Below are 23,141 nucleotides of genomic sequence, written 5' to 3' on the forward strand. Positions count from 1 at the left end.
CAAGTCAACTATGTGACCCTGAATAAACCACTCATTTTTCCGTCGGCAAAACTGAACCAATATCTATGTAGAAAGTGTCGTAGGAATGAACAGGATGGGAAAGTACTTTGCACATATTAAAAATCTCAAATATACATTACAATCTGACAATTCGCAGAACAGATTTCTAGCTCTTGTTTCCACTAAATTTCTTTCGTTTCATCCATAGAAACAAAGTCGCTTTGTGAATCCACCACCACCGCAACTGACGTCACAGCAAAGGTCTCCATCACACTTTAAGCTTAAAGAGGTTGTTGGGCAACCCCAAGCAGCCAAGTGATAAGGACAGACTGCCCTTAGGGCCAATGCTCAGTAGAGGGAGATAAGGGGGAATGCAACTTCTTAATTTAGCCCTAAATAAATAAGAACTCTTCCTATATCTCATTTTCATCTCAATGTGCTTTAAAGCAGCAATCTAGGAAAGCTAAACCATGTGTTGCTTAAGAAGGACACCAGCTCTTTTCCTCCGTTTGTTTCTTTTGTTTAATGACAATGAATGGGGTACTTCATTGTCAGAGTAGCAGAAACCCAAACCCTGCATTACTCCTGTCGTGATGGAGATTGACCAAGACAAGGTCATACATACTCATACCCTGCTGCTGTGTGCTGAATTCATTCTTAGGGAGGGCATTAATTTATTCATCAATTATTACTGAGTACCTACCACAAAATAAGACGAGTGGTGGTGCTGGGTGCTGCATATGAAGGGCTTGAAGATATCTCACCCTGAAACGAATTCTGTCCCTAGGAGGGTTATACTAAGGAAGCAATGAGGGATTGCTGAGAAGGTACAGCATGTAAAGGCTAAGCATCTAATCCCCAATAAGATTACACAAATCATGGTATAATCATCCATTACTGCAAGTCTAAAACTCAGATTGTTTGCTAGGGGTGTAGCTTAGTGATAAATAGAGAATTGATTTCTGCAAGACCCTGGGATCAATCATTAACACCAAAACCAGTCTAAGACTATCTAATGATGTTCAAGAGTGTTCTTGACCTAATAAGTGAAACAAGGAATACATCTCTCTGTAGATAGATACAGGAAACCCACCAGAGGGAAACAGACCAAAATGCTTCCTGTAGGAAACAGAATCATGTTTTTCCATATTTTTCAAAATGCATTTAATTACAATATCTTATCTTTATGATTAGGCAGCAAAATATTATATAACCAGGCCCAGTGCTCTACCAAACCACAGATTTCAAAACATACATTTCCAAGGTGCAGAAGATGCCTCTCTGAATCTAGCAAATCGTACTTAGCTCCATTTCCAGTGTATCAGCACAAACAAAATGAGGCAGTTGTGCTACTGGAAGGCCTTGGATAGAAAGGATCCACAAATGAAAAAAACAGAAAATGACTGGGAGTTTTGTTTTTGCTGGTTATGGTGCTGGGGCTCAAACCCGGGGCCTCACACAGGCTAGGCAGGTATTCTGCCATTGACCTGCATCCCCAGTCCACACTTCCAATAATATAGATAGGAGGAAGGAAAGAAGGCCACAGAGACAGTGACTGCAAGGCAGTCTGTATGAAGTACAGAGATTGAGGCACCAGACACCACGGGAGCATAAGAGATAAGAAGTAACAACAGCTAGTGGACTGTGGGGCAGCTCACGAAAGATGTGGGGTTTGAACAGTCTTTAAGAACCCAGTGTTGGGGCTGGAGAGATGGCTCAGCGGTTAAGAGCATTGCCTGCTCTTCCAAAGGTCCTGAGTTCAAAATCCCAGCAACCACATGGTGGGTCACAACCATCTGTAATGAGGTCTGGTGCCCTCTTCTGGCCTGCAGACAGAATATTGTATACATAATAAATAAATAAATATTTAAAAAAAAAAAAAAAAAAAAAGAACCCAGTGTTTTGCATGCTACACTTTCAGCCCCATTTGTGCTTCTATCAGAAACCTGTTGAACTACTGAACAGACACCAGACACCAAATATTGAGTTTGGCATTGGAAAGTTAAGAAAAACAAGACGGATGCCACCTACTGTCAAACTTTGGAGGCACATAAACTAGAAACAAATATGACGTGAAGTCACAGGTTAGGCCAGGGATCCACACTGCTTGAAGCAAGAGACAAGGATGTGTGATGAGATGGGCAGGAGGTGCCAGCAGAGAGGAGTTCTTCACAGTCTACTTAGACATTCTCAGGGCAACAGGTGTCTCAGGCTTGAAAACCTCAGGGACTCACGCAGACCGCGAGGCCACCAACAGACACTTTCTTGTGTGGACTTCAGTACTTCAAGGAGGGAAGGGTGAATACTGAGCGGGTAAAGGCACTGTGGGAGGGAGCAGGAAATGGGTATGGAGTGGAAAGTTCTGGATTGGAGGAAGACTGCCATGAGAGAGAAAAGAGAATTTGAGTTAGACTCAAAAACTAAGCAAAACCTACCTGCCTTCCCAAATCTGAGGAAGAGCCAGGGTGTGGCATTGGTGACTCATGCCTTTAATTCCAGCACTCAGTGGGAGGCAGAGGCAGACAGATCTCTGAGGCCAGCTTGGTCTACAGTGTGAGTTCCAGAACAGGCAAGGCTCCAAAGCTACAGAGAAATCCTGCCTCGAAAAACCAAAAATAAACAAACAAATGAATAAAAATAAACAAATCTGAGGAAGAAACCAGAGTGCTGGTCATGGTTACAGGTTCACGTTCTGAGTTAATTCCTTAGATTTCTCCAGCTCCAGGGGTACCCAGGTGTCTGATTTCACTTTGCTTCAGCTTCCTCAGCTGTGGAATGGGGACTGGGACAGCCTCAGCAGGCAGGATGACTGGGTGCCCTGAACTGTGCTCATGTTGGTATACCTAAAAGAAGGTTGAGAACAAACTGCAGGTTACGAGCCTTTCCCGGGAACAAAGAATCTGAATGTTTTTCTCTCCAGAAGGGAAGGGACTGAAAAGGAATCAGAACTGAACACCTGGACTGCACATGTCATGAAATGTGACTTGCCTGTCTTCTTTACCAGGAAAGAGAAACCGAAAGCCAGAAATATTTGATGGAAGCCAGGGACAGGCTCAGTGTTTCCTTATCCTTCTGTGATTTTCTCTGGCAGCCCAAGCTTACTTCTTTCCTACCGCCACAGTGAGTTCCTTGTCAGCAACCCGAGTATCCTGAGACATCAGACCAGACTCCAACCCCATGACAACCTCAATATTCACCTGGCTTTTTTGTTTGTTTGTTTGGGGTTTTTTGTTTGTTTGTTTTTGGGTTTTGTTTGTTTGTTTGTTTGTTTTGAGACAGGGTTTCTCTGTGGCTTTGGAGCTGTCCTGGGAACCAGCTCTTGTAGCCCAGGCTGGTCTCGAACTCAGAGATCCGCCTGCCTCTGCCTCCTGAGTGCTGGGATTAAAGGCATGTGCCACCACTGCCCAGCTGCTTTTCTTTCTTTTAATTCTTTTTTTTTAATTTGGCCACAAGACCCAGTGGTCTTCCTTCCTGAGGCCCCGAGTGGCTGACTATAGATACAGGCTTCTGTGCCTGGCTCTGTCTGGTATTTGAAATGGCACAGAATGACTATGGGGAAGCTCTTTCCAGGTCAGAGCTGATCTAATTCAAATCAGACTTGCTTTTCTAGTCTTGGGCTGAATAAACTAATAAGGAATGAGAAAATGTCATGGTTTTGCTTTTTGCATACATACAACTACTTGCAGGCTAGCAGAAGAAAAGAAGATTTTTATATTCTGTTGTTGCCAAATATTTAGACAGCTCATGGATTGTTTATTTAACAACCTGAGGTTTGGCCAGATTGATTGAACATAATGGATTTTAGTGAGGAAATTCCTAAGCCTGACAACTGCTATACAAATCAGAACACAAAAGTTTCAATATTTCCTAAGCAGAGTGGTCTTACAACTAAAAATGGCTTCATTTCTTTAAATATTCATAGTCTGGCTAGGTAGTGGTGGCTCACGCCTTTAATCCTAGTACTCAGGAGGCAGAGGCAGGAGGATCTCTGAGTTTGAGACCCACCTGGTCTACATAGTGAGTTCCAGAACAGCAGGACTGTTTCACAGAGAAACCGTCTCAAAAAAATAAAAAATAAATAAAAATAAAAAAATAATAAAAATTTATGGTCAGGACACTAAACAAAATTTAACTCATAGCTGTTCATTCTGCTCCAATTCCAAATTTCTCTGAAGATGCTGAGAATTCTGCTCTTTGCAATCCAAACGAAAGCAGAGAATATAGAACAAAGCATCCAAGATAGTACCACATAAAGCCAGCCATGCAACCCAGGGCAGTAACTGGACAGCACCCCGATTCTGCTGACCTGGAATCGTCAGTCAACTATGCCAGCAATGAGGCAGTCACAGAGTACAGTTGCTCAGAGTGAGTCAACCCTTGATAGACTGTTTTAATATAAACCCTTAATAGATATGATTTAACAGCAATTTTCTCAGGGTCTGTGAATTATACTCTAAGAACATATAAGAAAAATGACTAACTAATCCTTTGGCCCTAAATGAAAACCCATGGTTATCTCAGATGTACTGGTGGGAACATTTCTTTCTCTAGATGAACACTCAAGTCAGGTCCACAAGATAAATGGTGGCCATGGTGAGGCTCTACCCATTGATATAAGATTTGCTGCTGAGAAAAAAGAAGAGTGGCATTTCAGTAATATGGAAATGTTCCCAACAGAATAACAGTCTGTTAAGCAATTTTCCAGTACATTAGGCTAAAATTGCTTAAGATGGGTATTCTTTCTGTGCCAATCAAATATCACATAAATTGCAGTCTTACAAAGCACCCAATATGAAAAGTGCTAGACAAATTGGCCTATTTTAGTCATTACTTTGCACTCACTTTCCACTGACCTAGTGTGATCACGGCTCCCTCTCAATTACCAGTCCCCTTTACTGTAAGACACACAGTAGTCATTCTTTCTGGGTTCTCCTGTGGGCTTGAGAAAGTGAATGATCGCTTCTCCTTGTGGCTGCTTTAACAGAGCTTCAGCGGCCTGACAGCCTCGGCTGAGTCACCACTTACAGACTACGGCCTCTTCACTGTTTAACCAAGACCAAAGTTCATGACCACACCAGACTACTAGTAATGTGAAAATGCTCTAAATGAGAAGTTACAGGCTAAATCAGTTATTAGCCAAAGTGCCATCTCTCTTCACCCCCCACATGGCTTACGTAATCTTTTCTTTGGTTGGTTGGGACAGATAGTCTATCTTCCTGCCTCAGTCTCTGAATTGCCAGAATTAGGCAGCAGACACTGTGCCTGTCTCTCTCTCTCTCTCTCTCTCTCTCTCTCTCTCTCTCTCTCTCTCTTTTTTCAAGACAAGGTCTGTCTGTGTAATAGCCCTGACTGTCCTAGAACTCACTTTGTGGACCAGGCTGTCTTCGAACCCACAGACATCCACCTGCCTCTTCCTCCTGAGTGCTGGGACTAAAGGCATGTGCCACCACCACCTGGGTAACTTTTCTTTTCATCTAGCTGATCCTAAAGCTGTCGTCCTCTGAACACAATCTCTGAATGCCATCTTGGAAAAGGGTAGGTGGCCAATCATGGTGCTATACATTTGTTTTCTCAGAACTTGGGAAGCTGAAACAGGAAGATGCTGAGCTCAAAGCTAGCCTAGGCTATGTGGTATGACTATTACAGGCGCAGGGCTGAGGGACAGGTATTGGGTAGAAACTATAGGTACAGAATAGGGAAATGCTACAACTATAGCAGAGAATATCAATCTGAATGGATTTAAGAAATCTATTTTAACAAAATGTTATTGAAATTGACTGTGTTCCAGGAATGAAAACACTAGATTTACAATGACAGGAAAAAGAAAGTTCAAGCTTGAATGCTAGCTCTACTGCATATTAGCTGCAGGACCCTGGACAGCTATACAGCATCAGTTAGCTTCTGTGTCAATAAAATGGGTCCATTAACTTTATAAAGCTGTTTCAAGAATTATAGTAAAGGCAGAAAATTAGCTTATGGCTCCCTCAACCATTATGGGGCTAGCAAGAAACCTGGCACTAGAAAAATTCCCAGGAATCTACAAGGATGACCCCAGCTAAGACCCTAAGCAATGGAGAAGATGCCTGAACTGGCCTTGCCCTGTAGTCAGACTGATGAATATCCTAAATATTACCATAGAACCTTCACCTAGCAACTGATAGAAACAGAGGCAGAGACCCGCAGCGGAGCTCTGGACTGAGCTCCCAAAGTCCAGTTGAAGAGTTGAAGGAGTGAGAATATGAGCAAAGAGGTCAAGACCATGATAGAGACACCCACTGAAACAGTCCACCTCAGTTAATGGGAGTTCACCAACTCTAGCCAGACAGGGAAGGAACCAGCATAGGTCCAAACTAGTCCCCCTGAATGTAGGTAACAGTTGCATGGCTGGGGCAGACTGTGGGGCCACTGGCAGGGGCACCAGGATTTATCCCTACTGCTTGTACTGGCTTTTTAGGAACCTATTCTCTTTGGATGGATATCTTGTTCAGCCAGATATAGTAGGGAGGGCCTTGGACCTTTCCCAAAGCAATGTCCCTTTCTGAGGAGTAGATGGGAGATGAAGTGGGGGGCAGGTAGAAGAAATGGGAGGAGGGGAGGGAATGGGAACTGAGACTGGTATGTAAAATTTTAAAAAAAGGTAATTTGTTTTCTTTAAAAAAAAACAAAACAAATTAATAAAAAAATAGCTTATTAGAAATGTAAAAAAAATCACATCGTGCTCTTTACGGATCCACACATAAAACTGTTACTGAATCCCAGGGGTTGAGTTCTGTAGGAGTATGCTCTGACCACCTGAGTTCTCTATTTCATCAAATCTAGTGACTTCCCTAGAACTAAGTCCTCCTTAGATGTACTCAGTCTGCAATGCTGCCCATTCTGAAACTTACAATAGCTCCTGACACAAATGTTGGCGTCTTCTCACCCCTCAAACACTGGAGGAAGGTCAACCAACTCACAAGATGCATGACTGCCCTCTAGTGACTACAATAATCCTTTCTAGTAATCTATTCAGCTGTTTCAGTCTGGTACCTTGCTGACTGAGTAAATTAACTCCGAGGAACTAAGTTTAACCCCAGAACCCACGTTTAAACAAAGCAGGGACAGTGGCTTGTGCTTATATATAACCCTAGTGCTTGAGAAGTGGAGACAGGTGGATCCCTTGAGCTCACTGGTCAGCCAGCATCATCTAATTACTGAGTTCCAGGCTAGTGAGCCACAAAAAGATCAAGTAAATCTTGTCTGAGTAATGACACCTTAGTGACCTTTGGCCTCCAGCACACACCCACAGAAATCTTGTTACTTAACACAGCACCAGAGCCTTTGGCCTGGTGCGTGTCTTTAATCCCAGCACTCAGGAGGCAGAGGCAGGCAGATCTCTGAGTTCAAGGCTAGCCTGGTTTACAGATCAAGTAGCAGGCCAGCCAGGGCTACAGAGAGAGAAACCCTGTCTTGAAAAACAACAAAAACAAACAAACCAACAAAACACCACCAGAAGGAATGCCTTTTCCAGGAAATACAAAATAGCTAACCACATTTGATCTTTGGTTTTAAGTCTTGCTGTGTCAGGCTGGTCTCAAATTCCTAGTCCTAAATTTTGGAATTCTAAGTAAATGATTCTGTGCCCTGCTGATCTTGTATTTCTAATCAGAGCAGCTAGTTATGGTCAGTTACCATTTAACATACTGAACACAGGTGAGCCACAAGTATACAGATACTTGCTTAAAAAGTATTTGCTGTATAGGGATGGCTGTTTAAAACTCAACATATTTGGCACATTTGCCCCATATCCCTAAACTCTCAAACAAAAACCCTCGGCTTCCCTCACTCACCACATATTTATACTCTTTTCTTTTCCTATTTGAGATAGGGCTTATTTATGTAGTCCTGAAACTTGCTATGCAGACCAGACTGATCTCAAACTCAGAGATACTCCTGCCTATACCTGGAATTATATGCATGCATCACCACCCCGTGGTCTGACTTATTCCTTATACCGCATACATATTTTTTAAAAAAAGATATTTATGTTTGCTGTTTTGGTTTTTTGAGATAGGGTTTCTCTATGTAGCCTTGGCTGTCCTGGAACTCACTCTGTAGACCAGGCTATCCTGGAACTCAAAGATATCTGCCTGCCTCTGCCTCCGAAGTGCTGGAATTAAAGGTGTGCACCACCACTGCCTGCCCAGCTGATATTTTGGTTTTAATATAGACCCACATTTTCAAGACAGGGAAAGAAGAATCAGAGCCCTTCAAAAAAAGCCTTTGCACCCCAGTCTTCTCTCCAGGTCTAAAATACTAACAGAGATTGGCCTACTCCCTGAGAAATCGACATGCCAACATGTTCAACTGTATAGCAGCCAGCTTCAAATTCAGAAAAACCCCTAACCTCATTCATGGGATGCCGGGGTGGGAAGATAATGTTGGCTATTATTTATAGGCCTGGCTCTCTGCTTACTTCTAGGTTTCTATTATTTCCAACAGTGCTGCACAATATTAGGAGTTTAGATAACTGAGTCAAGGCTGCATGTAAATCCCTCTCCCATAACAGCAAAAACTACCTGGGCAAGTCACATAGAAGGTTGAAGTCGATGGCAGTTTTTTTTTTTTTTTTTTTTTTTGAGACAGTCTCTTTCTGTAGCCCTGGCTGTGCTAGAACCTGCTGTGCACAGCAGGCTGGCCTTGAGCTCCACCTGCCTCTGCCTCTCAAGTGGGGAGTAAAGGATTGTGCCACCACATTCAGCACGAGATTACATGTTGGTGTAAACAGTAAGGAATTATAACCCTAGTCCAGAAATCACCGAGAAAGGGTTTATGAAAATTAACAGTAAAGAGTAGGTGTTCCAAGATGATCCGACTTCCATCACTGCAGTTAGTAACTAAATTCGTGGTGGTATAATCCACAAGAACATTCAACACAGATAGAGGTAGGCATTATCAGATACAAATATAACTATGTTTGAAATTCTGAAAGTAAAACATGTAGATAGCTTTCCCATTTTTTAAAACAATATTTTTATTATTGTTGTGTTTGTGTGGCTGTTTTGCCTGCATGTATGCCTGTGTACTATATGCATGTAGTTTCTGCAGAGGCCAGAAGACGGTGTTGGATCCCTTGACTCTGAAGTTACAAACAGTTGGGAATGCCAGGAATTAAACCCAGATCCTCTGGAAGAGCAGCCAGTGATTTTAACTGATAAGCCATTCCTTCAGTCCCTCTCAATTGTTTTATAATTGGGAAAAAAAAAAAAAACCAAAAACCCCCAAAACAACAACAACAACAAAAACAACCAAACCTCCAAAGGCAACGAAATCTTGTACATACTTAAGTCTGGATAAAGCATAAAGCTAATATAAAAAGTAGACATTGAAACAAACTGTCGACTTGCTCTCCTTCCCCACATGACTTCCGAGTACACAGCAATAGCCCATGTCCCCATATGTCATTTGATACTGAGCACAGGTGTTTGAACTTATAACTTTAAATTTGCATTTCAGCATCAGGAGCTTCTGGGACCATAACTTTAACCCAACCTTCCATAACTGTCTTCTTACTCTCTACTACACAGCAGGACACCGCAACAACAGCAACCAACTGCTTCAGTCTCTTCACTTCTGCAGACGCTAAGACCACTTCTCCAGTATATAAAGGGGCTGGAAATTTAATTTCCTGGGAAAGAAACACACAGCCTGGCCCTGGCATTTTAGTACCCAGGAGAGCAGAAATAAGTCCACTTATCAAAACTCCATGCACAATTGTCTTTCCAAACTTGGTGTGTTTTGCATAATCTTCACTTAGATGCAGAGGATTGTCATCTCCTGTTAACTTGGAGAAGGTAGCCACATCCTGCTGTGTGAAGGCTCTGCTGAGCTCAGCACGGTCTCCAACCCTTATGTGCACACACTGAAAGCACTGCCCTGCTGGGACCAGGTGATTCTGCCACAGTCTTCTCTGAAGTCCACTCCACCAGTGATGATGACCAGAAATCACAGAGAACATCTTCAGTATCTCCAAATATCATTAATAGGGGCTTTAGCCTGCTTCTTTTTTTTTTCAATCTATGTAGACACCAAGAGATTCTGTTGAGAGCGGAGGTTTTTGGAACTGTAAGAGTATTCAATCCAACACTTGTTCCCTGCTATTACCAGATAATGCAAGGAGAAAGGGAGACACCTACGAAAGAAGAAAAGGTTAATGCAGATCACATGGTAACAACAGGCAGCCCAGAAACATGCAGGTTTTACAGGCTGGTAGTCACATTTTAAGGCACATCCTGGAGGGAGCACTGACTGAACAAGTACTAGTAAGCCTGGAAACAACCTGCCAACACAACACTGCACTAGTAGTCAGTGAGAAGAGCCTTTATCACAAATCCTGATAAGAAAAATTTGACCTCCAAACATCTCTTACAAAGTGATCTAAAATCTGACCACTCTGCCTCGGTTTCAAAGGCAGTGAAATTCCAGGCTTGTCCTTGCCAGATGTTAACTGTTTATTTTACTCAAGACAAAAATGGGACACACGTCCAGATGACATCACTGCAGTGCTCGGTCCTCCTCGGAATCATGAAGGAAAAGCCTTTACCTGAATCACTCTGAAGGCACACTTCTTGTTTTTATAGGCTCCGAACAAGGTCAAAGAGCTCCACAATTTAGTCAGACCACTGTATAAAGAACAAGAAAGCATAAATAAGGATTTCTGCTGCCAACAGGTCCCTAGTACTTTTGTTTGCGATTGTCTAGAAAGTTAAAAACAAACACAGAGGCCGGGCGGTGGTGGCGCACGCCTTTAATCCCAGCACTCGGGAGGCAGAGGCAGGCGGATCTCTGTGAGTTCGAGACCAGCCTGGTCTACAAAGGGAGTTCCAGGACAGGCTCCAAAGCTACAGAGAAACCCTGTCTCGAAAAAACCAAAAAAAAAAAAAAAAACCAAAAAAAAAAACAAACAAACAAACAAACAAACAAACACAGAAACCTCATTTAAATAAAACAGAACCTTAGGAGAATGTATCACAGACAGAAAACAAATTGAGCTCAAGAATTTTTCTAAACTGCACACATTTCTGATTTTAAAACAATAATCATCAGGATGATGCATAAATTCATGAAGTATTCCATATTAAAAAAAAAAACAAAACAAAACAAAACAAGACTACCTTCCCCAGTGAAAGCTACAACTTTTAAGGGCAGTAATGTATTCTAGTGCTTGTGGGTAAATGCTGGCGTACTTCATTCTGCTGAAATTATTTTCATATGTAATAGGAATTTTTGAAAATGCCTTTGGGTCTGTGCAACAGAACCACGTAACAGTCTGAGTACAAGACTACAATGCGAGATGGATCCTGTATCACAAACATAGGCTTCAGAAACCTTAGCTCTTAGAGGCTACAGTGTTACTGGGTGGTACCATTCTCATCCTGCATTTGATCCTAATCCATCTTTATGAGATATTGACACACAAGTCAAATACCAGAGTTACTTCTCCAGAGGAGGAGCAAAGTTCATTGGGATGATTGTTAGTCCATATAATTGAAGTAACTCTTTTTTTAAAAAAAATATTTATTTATTTATTATGTATACAATATTCTGTCTGTGTGTCTGCAGGCCAGAAGAGGGCACCAGACCCCATTACAGATGGTTGTGAGCCAACATGTGGTTGCCGGGAATTGAACTTAGGACCTTTGGAAGAGCAGGCAATGCTCTTAACCTCTGAGCCATCTCTCCAGCCCCTTAAAGTAACTCTTTACCATACTCCCAGATTACCTGCTTGGTTATAAGTGAAGAAGTTAGCCCTGATGGTGCCTATCATTTACCCTACAACATTTATCCAGCAGATGTTAGTGGGAATTAGTGTTTGAAAAGACAAGATGGATAATTTAGAAATACAGGCTTTCCCATAGTAGTGTCTCCATGGATAGAATCTTTCGCCAGGATTCTGACCTAACTTGTTTGCAGAAACTTATGGGGTGTCTAAGGAAAACACAAAGTAGCCAATTGCTTCATCGCTGAGGAATTCTTGACCCAAATAGAAAATTTGTTCCTTTCCAATTACAAAAGCAAGGAAGAAAATGGACTGGCTGAAGAGAACAGTCCAGTGGAGTTGTTCTTGTAATATTTTAAAATATCTACATGCTTTGACAACTGGATGGCCCCTATGCTGGCCTTGCCAACCTTGGTCAAGGCCTTAAAGAAGCACAGATGAGTCTGGACCCAAGGAGGCATGTAACACAGAAGTTGATGAAGCAGGCTCCTAGAGAAAAGCCCATCCCAACAGTGTGTGCAGAAGTGGAGGACCAGAGACACCCGAGACCCTTCATCCCAAGTTCTACCTCTTTGGAGGACACAACTGTAAAATAATGAGCTTAGAATTTGTGTCTTGTTCTGCCTTGGGTAAGGAAAATTAATAATAGTACTTCTCCTCTATTAGAATTGGTGTTCTTCAAAAATAATACTCAAGAAAACAAATTAGGCCCTCAGTTAACCTTGAGGCATTCTTCTCCAGTCCTGTAAAATGGCCTTGAGCTCCCATTGCTATAGTTGGTTTGACCTAGTGCTCACAGCTCATGAGCTTTTTAGGCCCCAAGCATTTTTGCCCATTTGGATCCCTTCTGTATTTATATTAATAATAAAAAAAAAAAAAAAAGAGAGAGAGAGAGAGAGAAAACATAATTATCAACTGGGAACCTGGCTGTGATTAAACCACAGGGTTCTCGTATCTAGAGTCTAACCCCAGGTGTAGGAATGTGTATGGTAACTCCAGTGTACATTCCCAGCCATGGACTCTCATCCTGGAGGCATATTCACTGCTGTCCCATCACTGTCATACCTGCTGCACACTCTCAAGATGGCTGACAAGGTCTTCTCTTCATAGGTTAGGACGTCCACAGGTAAAGCAGCACCAACCTAGGTATGGAACAACACCATTAGCAGACTCCTGTCACCACTGTGAACGCTGATAATGCCAGTATTTCAATTAATGGTGCTGGTACTCTTATGTGCCTGATAAGGGCTCCTATTGTCTGCAATGTTCCCATTCCTTTTCATGACACTTCCTTGCCTTTGAATCTATGTTTAAAGTGTTCCTTCTCCAGCTGGTGAGATGGCTCAGTGGGTAAAGCTGCCTGGCACAAACCTAAGGACCTAAGCTTGATCCCCATAGTTCAATCCCCAGGACTCACATGGTAAAGGAGAGAATTAAGTCCCACAAGCTGTCCTCTGACCTCCACACACGCAGAGGTATATACATGTCTGTGCACACCTTCTCTCCATACACACAAACAGAGAAATGTTTTCCCAAAAGCTCCGTCCCATATTCAAAAGATTAGGCTCAATCTGAACTCTTTCTTACACAAGACCCCATACTTTGCTCTTCCACAATTCTCCCAGTCTTGTCACTATTTAACAAGACTGACAGCCCAAGAAAAGAGACCATGTCTTGGGCCGGGTGGTGGTGGCGCACACATTTTTAATCCCAGAACTCAGGAGGAAGAGGTAGGAGGATCTCTGTGAATTCGAGACCAGCCTGGTCTACAAGAGTTAGTTCTAGGACAGGCTCCAAAGCTACAGAGAAACCCTGTCTCGAAGAACCAAAAAAAAAAAAAAAAAAAAAAAAAGAGAGAGAGAGAGAGACCATATCTTACGGCTCTTATCTCCTGAAACTATATATATATATATATATTTTTTTTTGGTTTTTCGAGACAGGGTTTCTCTGTGGTTTTGGAGCCTGTCCTGGGACTAGCTCTTGTAGACCAGGCTGGTCTCGAACTCACAGAGATCCACCTGCCTTTGCCTCCCAAGTGCTGGGATTAAAGGCGTGCGCCACCACTGCCCGGCCCTGAAACTATTTTTTTTTTAAATTTTATTTTCTTTTAGTTTTTCAAGACAGGTTTCTCTCTGTAGCTCTAGCTATCTTGCAACTTGCTCTGTATACCAGGCTGGCTTTGACCTCACAGAGATCTACCTGCCTCTGCCTCCCAAGTACTGTGATCAAAGGCAAGCATCACCACTGTGCAGCGAAACTACATTTTAAAATGACATATAGAAATTGCAGGTTTTGTTTTTTAATTTGTTGCAGTCTACATGGAAGTTCATGCACTCTTCCCTTAGGCTCTGCCAAAAGCAGTGTCTTATATAACATAGTACAGGATCAAAGCCAGGTGGCGGTATTGACCCAATTCAGAATTTACTTAGCCCTGACATCATTTGTGTGCATTTATATTTGTATGTGTGTACTTCTATGTAACTTTTCCTCATAGGTTATTTCTTCTAATCACCACCAACACCAAGATAAAAACCTGAACCACCACAAGACTCCTTCTACTCATCCTTTATAATCATACTTACCCCACTTCCCTAAGCCCTGGTGACCACTTCGTTCTACAGGTTATGTTGAAGCAAGAGCATTATATACATAGAATTACCCAAAAAGTAATTTACTTAGGGTTGGCTGTTTCCATTCAGCTCAGTTTTCTAGAGATTTGTCTGGCTACTATTGATGGAGGAAGGTCATTGGTTAATTAATAAAGAAACTGCTTGGCCTGATAGGTTAGAACATAGGTGGGTGGAGTAAACAGAACAGAATGCTGGGAGGAAGAGGAAGTGAGCTCAAACGCCATGCCACTGCTCCTCTCCCAGGGCAGACGCGATGAAGTTCCAACCCAGGATGGACGTAGGCTAGAATCTTCCTGGTAATGCACCTCGTGGTGCTACACACATTAATAGAAATGGGTAATCAAGATGTAAGAATTAGCCAGTAAGAAGCTAGAGCTAATGGGCCAGGCAGTGTTTAAATGAATACAATTTGTGTGTTGTTATTTCGGGGCATAAGCTAGCCAGGCAGCTGGGAGCCTGGGACAGGAACACAGCCTGCAGCTCCTCACTATATACTATCCTCTTCTCTGATGACCATATTCTACGATTTGAATGTGCATTAAGGGACAACTGTGATGTTTTCAGTTTCCGGATATTACTAGTGCACCACAAACACTCATGTGCAACATTACTTTCCTTAAGATTTATTTTTATGAGCCAGGCAGTGGTGGTGCACACCTTTAATCCTAGCACTTTGGAGGCAGAGGCAGGTGGATCTCTGTGAGTACAAGGCCAGCCTGGTTTACAAGAACTAGTTCTAGGACAGGCTCCAAAGCTAAAGAAACCCTGTTTTTTTTTTTTTTTTTTTTAAAAAAAAAAAAAGGATTTATTTTTATGTATGTCAGTGTTTTGCACACATGCATAACTGGTATCTGAGGCAGCCAGAGGAGGAGATCAGATTCTATAAACTAGAGTTACAAATGGCTATGTGCCACTATGTGGGCATTGGGAACTGAACCTGGGTCCTCTGCAAGAGCAGGCGTAGGTTTGCTCTGAATTACATTTTTTGGGGGGAGGGAGCTCTGAGACAGGGTTTTTCTGTGCAGCCCTGTCTGTCCTGGAATTTACTTTGTAAACCAGACTGGCCTTGAACTCAAGAGATGTGCCTGCCTGTGCCTCCTGAGTGCTGGAATTAAAGGCGTGCACCACCATGCCTGGCTCTTTCCATTTTCTTCACATAGTTTTTGCAGAGTATATTTGATAAGATACAGGGCAGACTTGAACAGAATAAATATATCATGTAATTTCTCGAGAGTCAATCCTAGCTTTGTTTTTCTTCTTCACTTCCAAAGCTCTGTTTAGTGAATGCTAAGACAAAGGGGCCCAAAGTGCTGGTCGGCAACAGGCTAAGAAGCCGCATCAGAATGTCAACCACCATCACTAAGTTTTTACTTCTGCTCATACTGTTTCAGAATTTTTTTTATTAAAGATCAATTTATTTTTATGTGTTTTCCCCACATGTATATGTGTCACAGCACACGTACCGAGGTCTGTTTGCTCACGTGCATATGTGTACATGTCTTACATGTGAACATGTGCCACTGCACATGTCTGGAGGTGAAAGGGAATTCTCAAGTGTTTGTTCTTTTCATCATGTGGGTTCCAGGAACTGAACTCAGGACATCTTGCCATTCCTCACACTGTTTTAAAAAAGAGACTTTCTCACTGAAGCATGCTGGCTCTCATATAAACCCTTTATCTTTACAAAGATGGGCAATGATGTCTAGACTATAATTTGATAGCATTGGGCAAGAACAGTAATCTAAAAGATTCTTGGTCAAATACAGGGCATGCCGGAATAACCTACCAAAACTTATTATTTCTGAAAGTCTGCAAACTCTAATACTGCTTTAAAAAATGATATTTCTGTGTTTCTTACAAAGTCCTCTTCTAGGCCAGGAGTGCTGTTGCTCACTTTTAATCCCAGTGCTTGGGAGGCAGAAGTAGGTGGCTCTGTGAATTCAAGGCTAATGTGGTTTACAGAGCGAATTCCAGGACAACCAGGGATATACAGACGACTCATCTCAAACAAACAAACTTTTTCCTTTTAAAAAAAGTACCAGGTAGCTCAGGCTGACTTCCAATGGCTATGTAGAGGAGCCTAACCTTGAATTCTTACTCTAATTCCACTCACCAACAGTAGAGTCATAGATGCTAGAATTCTGATAGGTGTGTGCATTCCACCATTCCACCACTGAGCTATACTCTTGGTTCCTTTTCTTGACTTTCTTACAAAATCCTGGAGAATGTTAGCCGCCAAAGGACTCATACCTCCCCAAACAGGTCCTTAAGGGCCGTAACAAGCAGCTGTTTAAATTGGGCTGCGTTCAGCTCAACTTCGTGTTCTTGAAACTCTCTGAAAAATATTAAAAAGAGAAATTATCTTATTAAATCTATTCTTTTCAGGTTTGGAAAAAAAAAAAAAAACAAGTAAAAGGAAACAACTCACAAGACTGAACTTACAAGCAGACTTTCATATAGTGGTACTCTGAGGGGTTCTTGTAAACCACTCTTTCATATGCAGTAGCTGGCATCTTCAAAAATGGGTACCTAAAAGGAGTCAAGAGAGCTCATAACTACCGGGTACTCATTGTTAGTAGTAGTATTCTCTAGTAGTAGTTCTGTTTTTAATGGGAACTTACTTTCTATTTGCTGAGAAAGACTTGCTATATATATATAGGCTGGCCCTGAACTGCTCGTTGCTCTAGGGAGGACTGAGATTATCAGGTGGAATGTCACCACATCCAGTCTATTTGACTTTTAAAGATGTATTACAGTACTTTATGTAACCCTAGTTAGACAATGGTTACCCATCTAGATATAGAGGAGTCTCTTTTTTCTTTGGCAGGTCCTTATTTTTGGTGTATGTTGAGGGGTGGTGGTGCTGGAGATCACACCCAGAATCTGGTGCAGGACAGGCAAGCCCATTCCTGCATTTTTAAACATGCCAGAGTAGATCATCCTTAATCAAAGGAAAGATACAATAAGGAAATATTTACTCTGTCCCCATAGAACATGAGGGTGGTCCTTTTGTTGTCCTTTCCCCCAAGTCTGCTATTCTCGGTCCAGAAAACAGTCTCTAGTGCAGATGTGGCTCAGCAGCAGAGTGCTTACCTCACACTCCTGCAATACAGCTCTCACCTCAAAGAGAGTAAGAGCCTATTCTGGAGCCAAATATTAGTGGCCATGGCCCAGGAACAAAGATGCTATCCAAGGAGTAAGTTTCCTGAAGTTTTTATAGTAAGTGAACAAAGACGGTCATAATGAAGACACTTTTCAAATACACTGGTGAAAATACCAGGTTGGCAGCTACAGCAAAGCAGGAAAACCTCTGCTATAGGCCTCAGATGCTGACGGCATTCTTCCCCTTAGACTCGTGAAAGCTAAGTGGTCTGCTAGGTCAATACAGCCCAAAACATTTCACCCAAAGGATGTTATGTGAGACTCAGAGGTGTGCAGGAAAAGACAACTTAAAACAGATGTCTGGACTTGCAACATCCCAACCTCTACACGTTCCTCATTAACCTTCTCATTCTAATCAGTTATATACCAAGTACAAAATCCAGTCTAAATGAAGTGCAGCTTTTCCAGGAACTTTCCTTTATACTAGCACTCCCCAGGTTAATTCTCATTAGTGAAAGGGAAACAAACACAAACCGAGAGCCGTCCAGTACACAGCATCCAGGTCTCTGTAGGGCTATTTGACAGCACTGTGAAGGACTGACTTTACAACGCATGGGATCTAAGGAAATGCTGTTATGGAATATGACTTTCACTGGGCAAAGTGTTTATTCAGTGTTTGTTTATTTATGTAAAGATGTGTTGCTGTTTCACCTTGCCTGCCAGAGACACCTGATTGGTCTAATAAAAAGCTGAAGGGGGTGGGCTGAGAGATGGCTCAGAGGTTAAGAGCACTGACTGTCCACAACCATCTATAATGAGATCTGGTGCCCTCTTCTGGCCTGCAGGGATATATACAGACAGATGCTGTATACATAATTAATAAATAAATCTTAAAAAAAAAAAGCTGAACAGGCAATAGCTAGGCAGTAGAGGGATAGGTGGGGCTGGTGGATAGAGACAGTAAGTAGGAGGAAGAGAGAGAGAAAAGGGAGAAAGAGAGGGCAATACCCAGAGTCAGCTAGTCAGCTAGCTGCCAGCCAGCTGGACACAGAGTAGGACATACAGAATGAAAGAAATGTAAAGAGCCCCAAAGCAAAATGTAAACAGGTTAAAATAAGTTATAAGAGCTAGTGGAACAAGCATAAGATAAGGCCAGCATTCATAACCAATAAGTCTCCATGTCATTATTTGGGGGCTAGGGGCCCAAGAAGACCGGCTACAAGGCACTCCTGGAAAGGGTATTCCTGTGGCTTATACGTGGTGTGTCCGAGTCAAAAATCCACTCCTACTGGAGGTTTTTTTTTTTTTTTTTTTTTTTTGATTTTTCGAGACAGGGTTTCTCCGTAGCTTTTGGTTCCTGTCCTGGAACTAGCTCTTGTAGACCAGGCTGGCCTCGAACTCACAGAGATCCGCCCGCCTCTGTCTCCCGAGTGCTGAGATTAAAGGCGTGCGCCACCACCGGCTTCCTACTGGAGTTTAATCCTTAATCAGGTACTAAGAGGTGAAAACCGCCAGGCGGTGGTGGTACACGACTTTAATCACAGCACTCGAAAGGCAGAGGCAGGCGGATCTCTATAAGTTCAAGACCAGCCTGGTCTACAAGAGCTAGTTCTAGGACAGGCTCCAAAGCTGCAGAGAAACCCCATCTGGGGCAGGAGGGGCAGAGGTGAAAACCTAATCCAATTATTGTGTTCTGAGATGGGGCCTTTGGGAAGAAGTCCCATGATTAAATCATGGTAGCTTTTTTTTTTTCAAATATTTATTTATTTATTTGTTTGTTTGTTTATTATGAGTACAATATTCTGTCTGTGTATATGCCTGCAGGCCAGAAGAGGGCACCAGACCTCATTACAGATGGTTGTGAGCCACCATGTGGTTGCTGGGAATTGAACTCAGGACCTTTGGAAGAGCAGGCAATGCTCTTAACCACTGAGCCATCTCTCCAGCCCCTCATGGTAGCTTTTTAAGAGGGACCAGAGGACCCAGACAGACATACTTTCTGTGTTGGGACTCTACAAGCTGGAAGCCAATGACAATGCTACCCCTTGGACTTGGAACTGAACTATTAGCCAAAACAGACTTGCTTATAGTTTACCTAGTCTGTGGTGTTATTACTGCCAACAGAAAACATATGAACACAGGCATCAACGTTACCCCTCTTTTCAGATAATGATGATGCGGAGGGGGCAGCTACGGAGCCCAGGCTGGCTTTCGATATCTGATTCTCCTGCTTTATCTTCCAGTGCTGGGATTGTGGGTATGTACCAGGGCACTCCATACTCAATGCCTTTTCAAACAGATCTGAACTCCCGACAATTTCCAACGTGCCGATCCCCCTTAGAAAATCCTTTTCTTGGGGTCCACTCAGACCTCACTCTCCCCTGGACAACTCTCATTCCCACTTCAATGTCTCCTCCTTCACGGAGGCTTTCTCAAACCCACTCTAACAGACTGTCTGCCAAGGAGAAGGGTCTTTCTTACCTAAAGTCACACTATTATAGACCAGCTTCAAGCACCTTTAGATGGTAATTCCCAGGAAAAGGAAGTTGTTATCTAGGAGCTTTATCCCCTTTTTCTGGGCCCACCAGGGCACATGTTCAACAAAACACTTGCTGAATGTGTGACTGAGGCTGGGTGCCCAGGGTATCTAATTGGTTTCAGGACAGCAGCAAGTTACCTGATGCTCCTTTCTCAGCAACCAGTCTCTACCAGAACCTGTCTGGTTCACTCATTCACCATGTGAAACATGACAGGTGTTTTAGGTCTTGCCAACTTCCCAGGTGATGCCGCTGCCTAAGACAGAGTTGATTGGTTAAAGACTGAGAGTTACATAACTAAGGAGCATTTTGGAAGTAGATGGTGGTAATGGTTATACAACAATGCATATTTCCTTAATGACAAAAAAAAAGTTAAATGACACAGTGTATATTTTCCTTTTTTTTTTTTTTTTTAAGATTACTTAGGGCTGTAGAGATGACTCCGATGTTAAGGATTCTTGTTGCTTTTGTAGAGAAGCCAGGCTGGGTTTTCAGCACCCACAGGGTAGCTAACATCAGTCTGTACTCCAGTTCCAGAGGATCTAATACCCTCTTCTGGTCTTCATGGGCATTGCAGTCACATGGTGCATGGATACAAATCCAGACAAAACACCAATACACCACAAATAAAAATAAATAGCCCAAAAAACAATGACTGCATAGTCTTGAGTTCTCAGAGATAAATTGAGTGTTGCCCCCTGCAGACTGTACTGAGATGGAGGTGCCCTCAGTAGTGTGGCATCATACTCAAGGGGTTCAACACTTTAACTCTTTTTTTTTTTTTTCGGTTTTTCGAGACAGGGTTTCTCTGTAGCTTTGGAGCCTGTCCTGGATCTCCCTTTGTAAACCAGGCTGGCCTCGAACTCACAGAGGTCCGCCTGCCTCTGCCTCCCGAGTGCTGGGATTAAAGGCGTGCGCCACCACGGCCCGGCTAACACTTTAACTCTTATAGTCACTGTTGATGCCTTTCACTGACTGCGGGGATGTTCACAAATACCTTATTAGCCAGTGCCTCCTAGGTTTTTACTCCTCTGCCTCCTCTAACCTCTACTGCTGTTTGTGAATGTGTTAAAACCACATCACAGCCATGTAGTGATGTCATATGCCCTTAATCCCAGAACTCAGGAGGCAGAGGCAGGTGGATGCTTCTCATTTTACCCGTCAGTCCACTCGAGGTCAATCTCCACCGCCTCAGCTTTGTTCTATGCGAATGAGAAAGGATGACTCGATCACTCCTAGGTACGACTGACAAAATTTCCTGTATATGTGAGGGAGAGCACAGCCAGAAGCAGCTGGAAAGGTCCAGACTGAATGGGGCCAGCAGCATAGACCTGGCCATGAGCGAGGGATGGGGAGAGCAAGAGAGCAAGCGAAGGGAACCAAGAGGGCAAAAGAGAAGCAATGAGCGTGTGCACAATCAAGAGAACCAAGGAGAGAAGAACTAGGAGGGCAAATAATCACAATGGCTGGGTTATATTGAGAAGAGAAGCCGGGGGTGGGGAGGTTGAGGGGAGGGGGCGGGGTATGTCAATTAGAATGACTTGTAACAGGTACTTGTGAGCAGGGACTGAGGGGGGGCCTAGCATAGACCTTGATATACTAATCGGCACCACAGACAGGTTAATAGAGGAGTCATATGTCTCTTTTGCCAAAGTAAGAACTGTCTTAAACTCCCGAGGAAATAGTTAGCTTTTGTCTAAGTGCCAGACTCTGGGGAAAGGAATTTCCTCTTCTTTGTGGGGGGGGTGTAGGATGGGGGTTGGAGACAGAAGTTTCTCTTTGTAACTGAGCCCTGGCTGCCCTGGACTCACTTTGTAGAGCAGACTGGCCTCGAACTCAGAGTCTTGCCTGCCTCTGCCTCCCAGTGCTGGGATTAAGGGCATGCACCACCACACCTGGAGAACAGGAATTTCTTGAGACCTAAAACTCTGGGTTTCCTCCTCTTGTTGGCCTCGGCTAGGGCTAGTTTCTCCGTAAGTCAGAAGCGGGTAGTCACGTGTCTCACACTTCCTAGCTTCCTTCCTCAATGTGTCCCACTGCCCATCCGATCTATTATTGTACCAACCCCTCCTTGCCCAATCCTTCCAAGTCTTACAGTATTTCTAACAGGATCACAGAATATTTAATATCCACTTCCTTGCTCCTGCCTCTCAATACGCCTGCACTCCGAAAAAGAACCTGTTTCATTCCCGATTCGCCCACCTCGAACATAATGAGCCTAGCACACGGCCAGGTGAACCCTCTGGGCCACCGTCTGTCACCAGGACCTCAGCCGCGCCGTACGAATGCCCGCGGCCCGGTTCTCGGCCTGACCTCCGGCCCAGTGCTCTTCCACCCTGCGCTCCCGCCTCCGCATGCGCACCCGCACCTGCAGATACCGCGTGCAGTTAAGCGGCCCCGGCGCAGAACGAAGCCCCGGACTGGAGCAGCCCCGTTCCTGTCTCCTTCGCGAGGCTAGAATTCCGCAAGGGTCGGCAGCGGCTCAAGCGTGGACCTGCAAAGCTGGTGTATTTACATTTGACGCCGACCCGCCCCGACCCCACAGACGCGAGCCCGCAAGCGGACGTGACGTCACTGCGCGGCGTCGGTCACTAGGCTGTCGCAGAATCCTGTGCAGGGCTGAGGCCGGCGGGTGCAGCGCCCCCTAGCGTCCACTTCCGGAACTTAACGTTTGTGGTATGCTTATTAGGCCCAGACAATCTTCGTGGTCGTTTATTTCTACTTTCATTCGCAACAGGTTATATCAAATATCTCCTCTCCTGGATTATTTTTTTGCTGTGCCAGGGATCAAAACCAATGCCTCATCTATGCTAAGCAAATCCTCTACAACGAAACTAAATCCAAGCTTTAGTATCTTTCAAGAACATCTGTCAGGCACTAAGGACAAGATCTACTACTGTCAATATACCTTTATGGCACCAAGTACATAGTAGATGTTCTGTATCGACGTGGAAAGATTTAGATGCTCCTATATCCAGATGTTATTCTACATTTACCCACCAAGTATTTGTTCAGAATCCACCACGTTCTAGCCACTGTTCTGGGTACTGGGAGCTCAGGAGAATAAAATATGGTCCCACTCTATGTGTGACATACAGTGTGTGTTTAACAGCA

The 23,141-nt window shown here is 43.4% G+C and overlaps 2 protein-coding genes across 3 annotated transcripts; both read right to left on the reverse strand.

Annotated features, from left to right (window-relative positions):
* Nucleotides 1-8,997: 8,997 nt before the first annotated feature.
* Htd2 (hydroxyacyl-thioester dehydratase type 2) lies at nucleotides 8,998-9,997 on the reverse strand. Its single transcript, XM_057769945.1, has one exon. The coding sequence runs from the start codon at nucleotides 9,995-9,997 to the stop codon at nucleotides 9,479-9,481; it is 519 nt and encodes a 172-aa protein (XP_057625928.1). The 3' UTR covers nucleotides 8,998-9,478.
* Nucleotides 9,998-10,033: 36 nt separating this feature from the next.
* Rpp14 (ribonuclease P/MRP subunit p14) lies at nucleotides 10,034-22,592 on the reverse strand. 2 transcript variants are annotated; one of them, XM_057769946.1, is made up of 6 exons: nucleotides 22,396-22,592; nucleotides 16,831-16,917; nucleotides 16,639-16,723; nucleotides 12,824-12,900; nucleotides 10,583-10,661; nucleotides 10,034-10,171 (listed from the first exon to the last, which is right to left on the reverse strand). In XM_057769946.1, exons 2-6 carry the CDS (start codon nucleotides 16,899-16,901, stop codon nucleotides 10,115-10,117), a joined length of 369 nt encoding a protein of 122 aa, XP_057625929.1. In that variant the 5' UTR covers nucleotides 16,902-16,917; nucleotides 22,396-22,592; the 3' UTR covers nucleotides 10,034-10,114. The 2 variants fall into 2 exon arrangements, with proteins under 2 accessions (XP_057625929.1, XP_057625930.1); XM_057769947.1 differs by lacking the exon at nucleotides 22,396-22,592 and having other exon boundaries at nucleotides 16,502-16,723; nucleotides 16,831-16,894.
* Between the last annotated feature and the right edge of the window lie 549 nt (nucleotides 22,593-23,141).

This window comes from Chionomys nivalis, chromosome 5 (genome assembly GCF_950005125.1).
Source record: "Chionomys nivalis chromosome 5, mChiNiv1.1, whole genome shotgun sequence".
NCBI classification, from domain to species: domain Eukaryota; kingdom Metazoa; phylum Chordata; class Mammalia; order Rodentia; family Cricetidae; genus Chionomys; species Chionomys nivalis.

What these genes read in the sequence shown, in the direction of transcription:
- Rpp14 (XM_057769946.1), bottom strand. Translation starts at nt 16,901, where the DNA reads ATGCCAGCTACTGCATATGAAAGAGTGGTTTACAAGAACCCCTCAGAG. An exon ending in CACTATATGAAAGTCTGCTT is followed by an intron (nt 16,724 to 16,830) that starts GTAAGTTCAGTC and finishes AATATTTTTCAG; the next exon opens with AGAGTTTCAAGAACACGAAG. An exon ending in TTAAGGACCTGTTTGGGGAG is followed by an intron (nt 12,901 to 16,638) that starts GTATGAGTCCTT and finishes TTCCATACCTAG; the next exon opens with GTTGGTGCTGCTTTACCTGT.
- Htd2 (XM_057769945.1), bottom strand. Translation starts at nt 9,997, where the DNA reads ATGTTCTCTGTGATTTCTGGTCATCATCACTGGTGGAGTGGACTTCAG.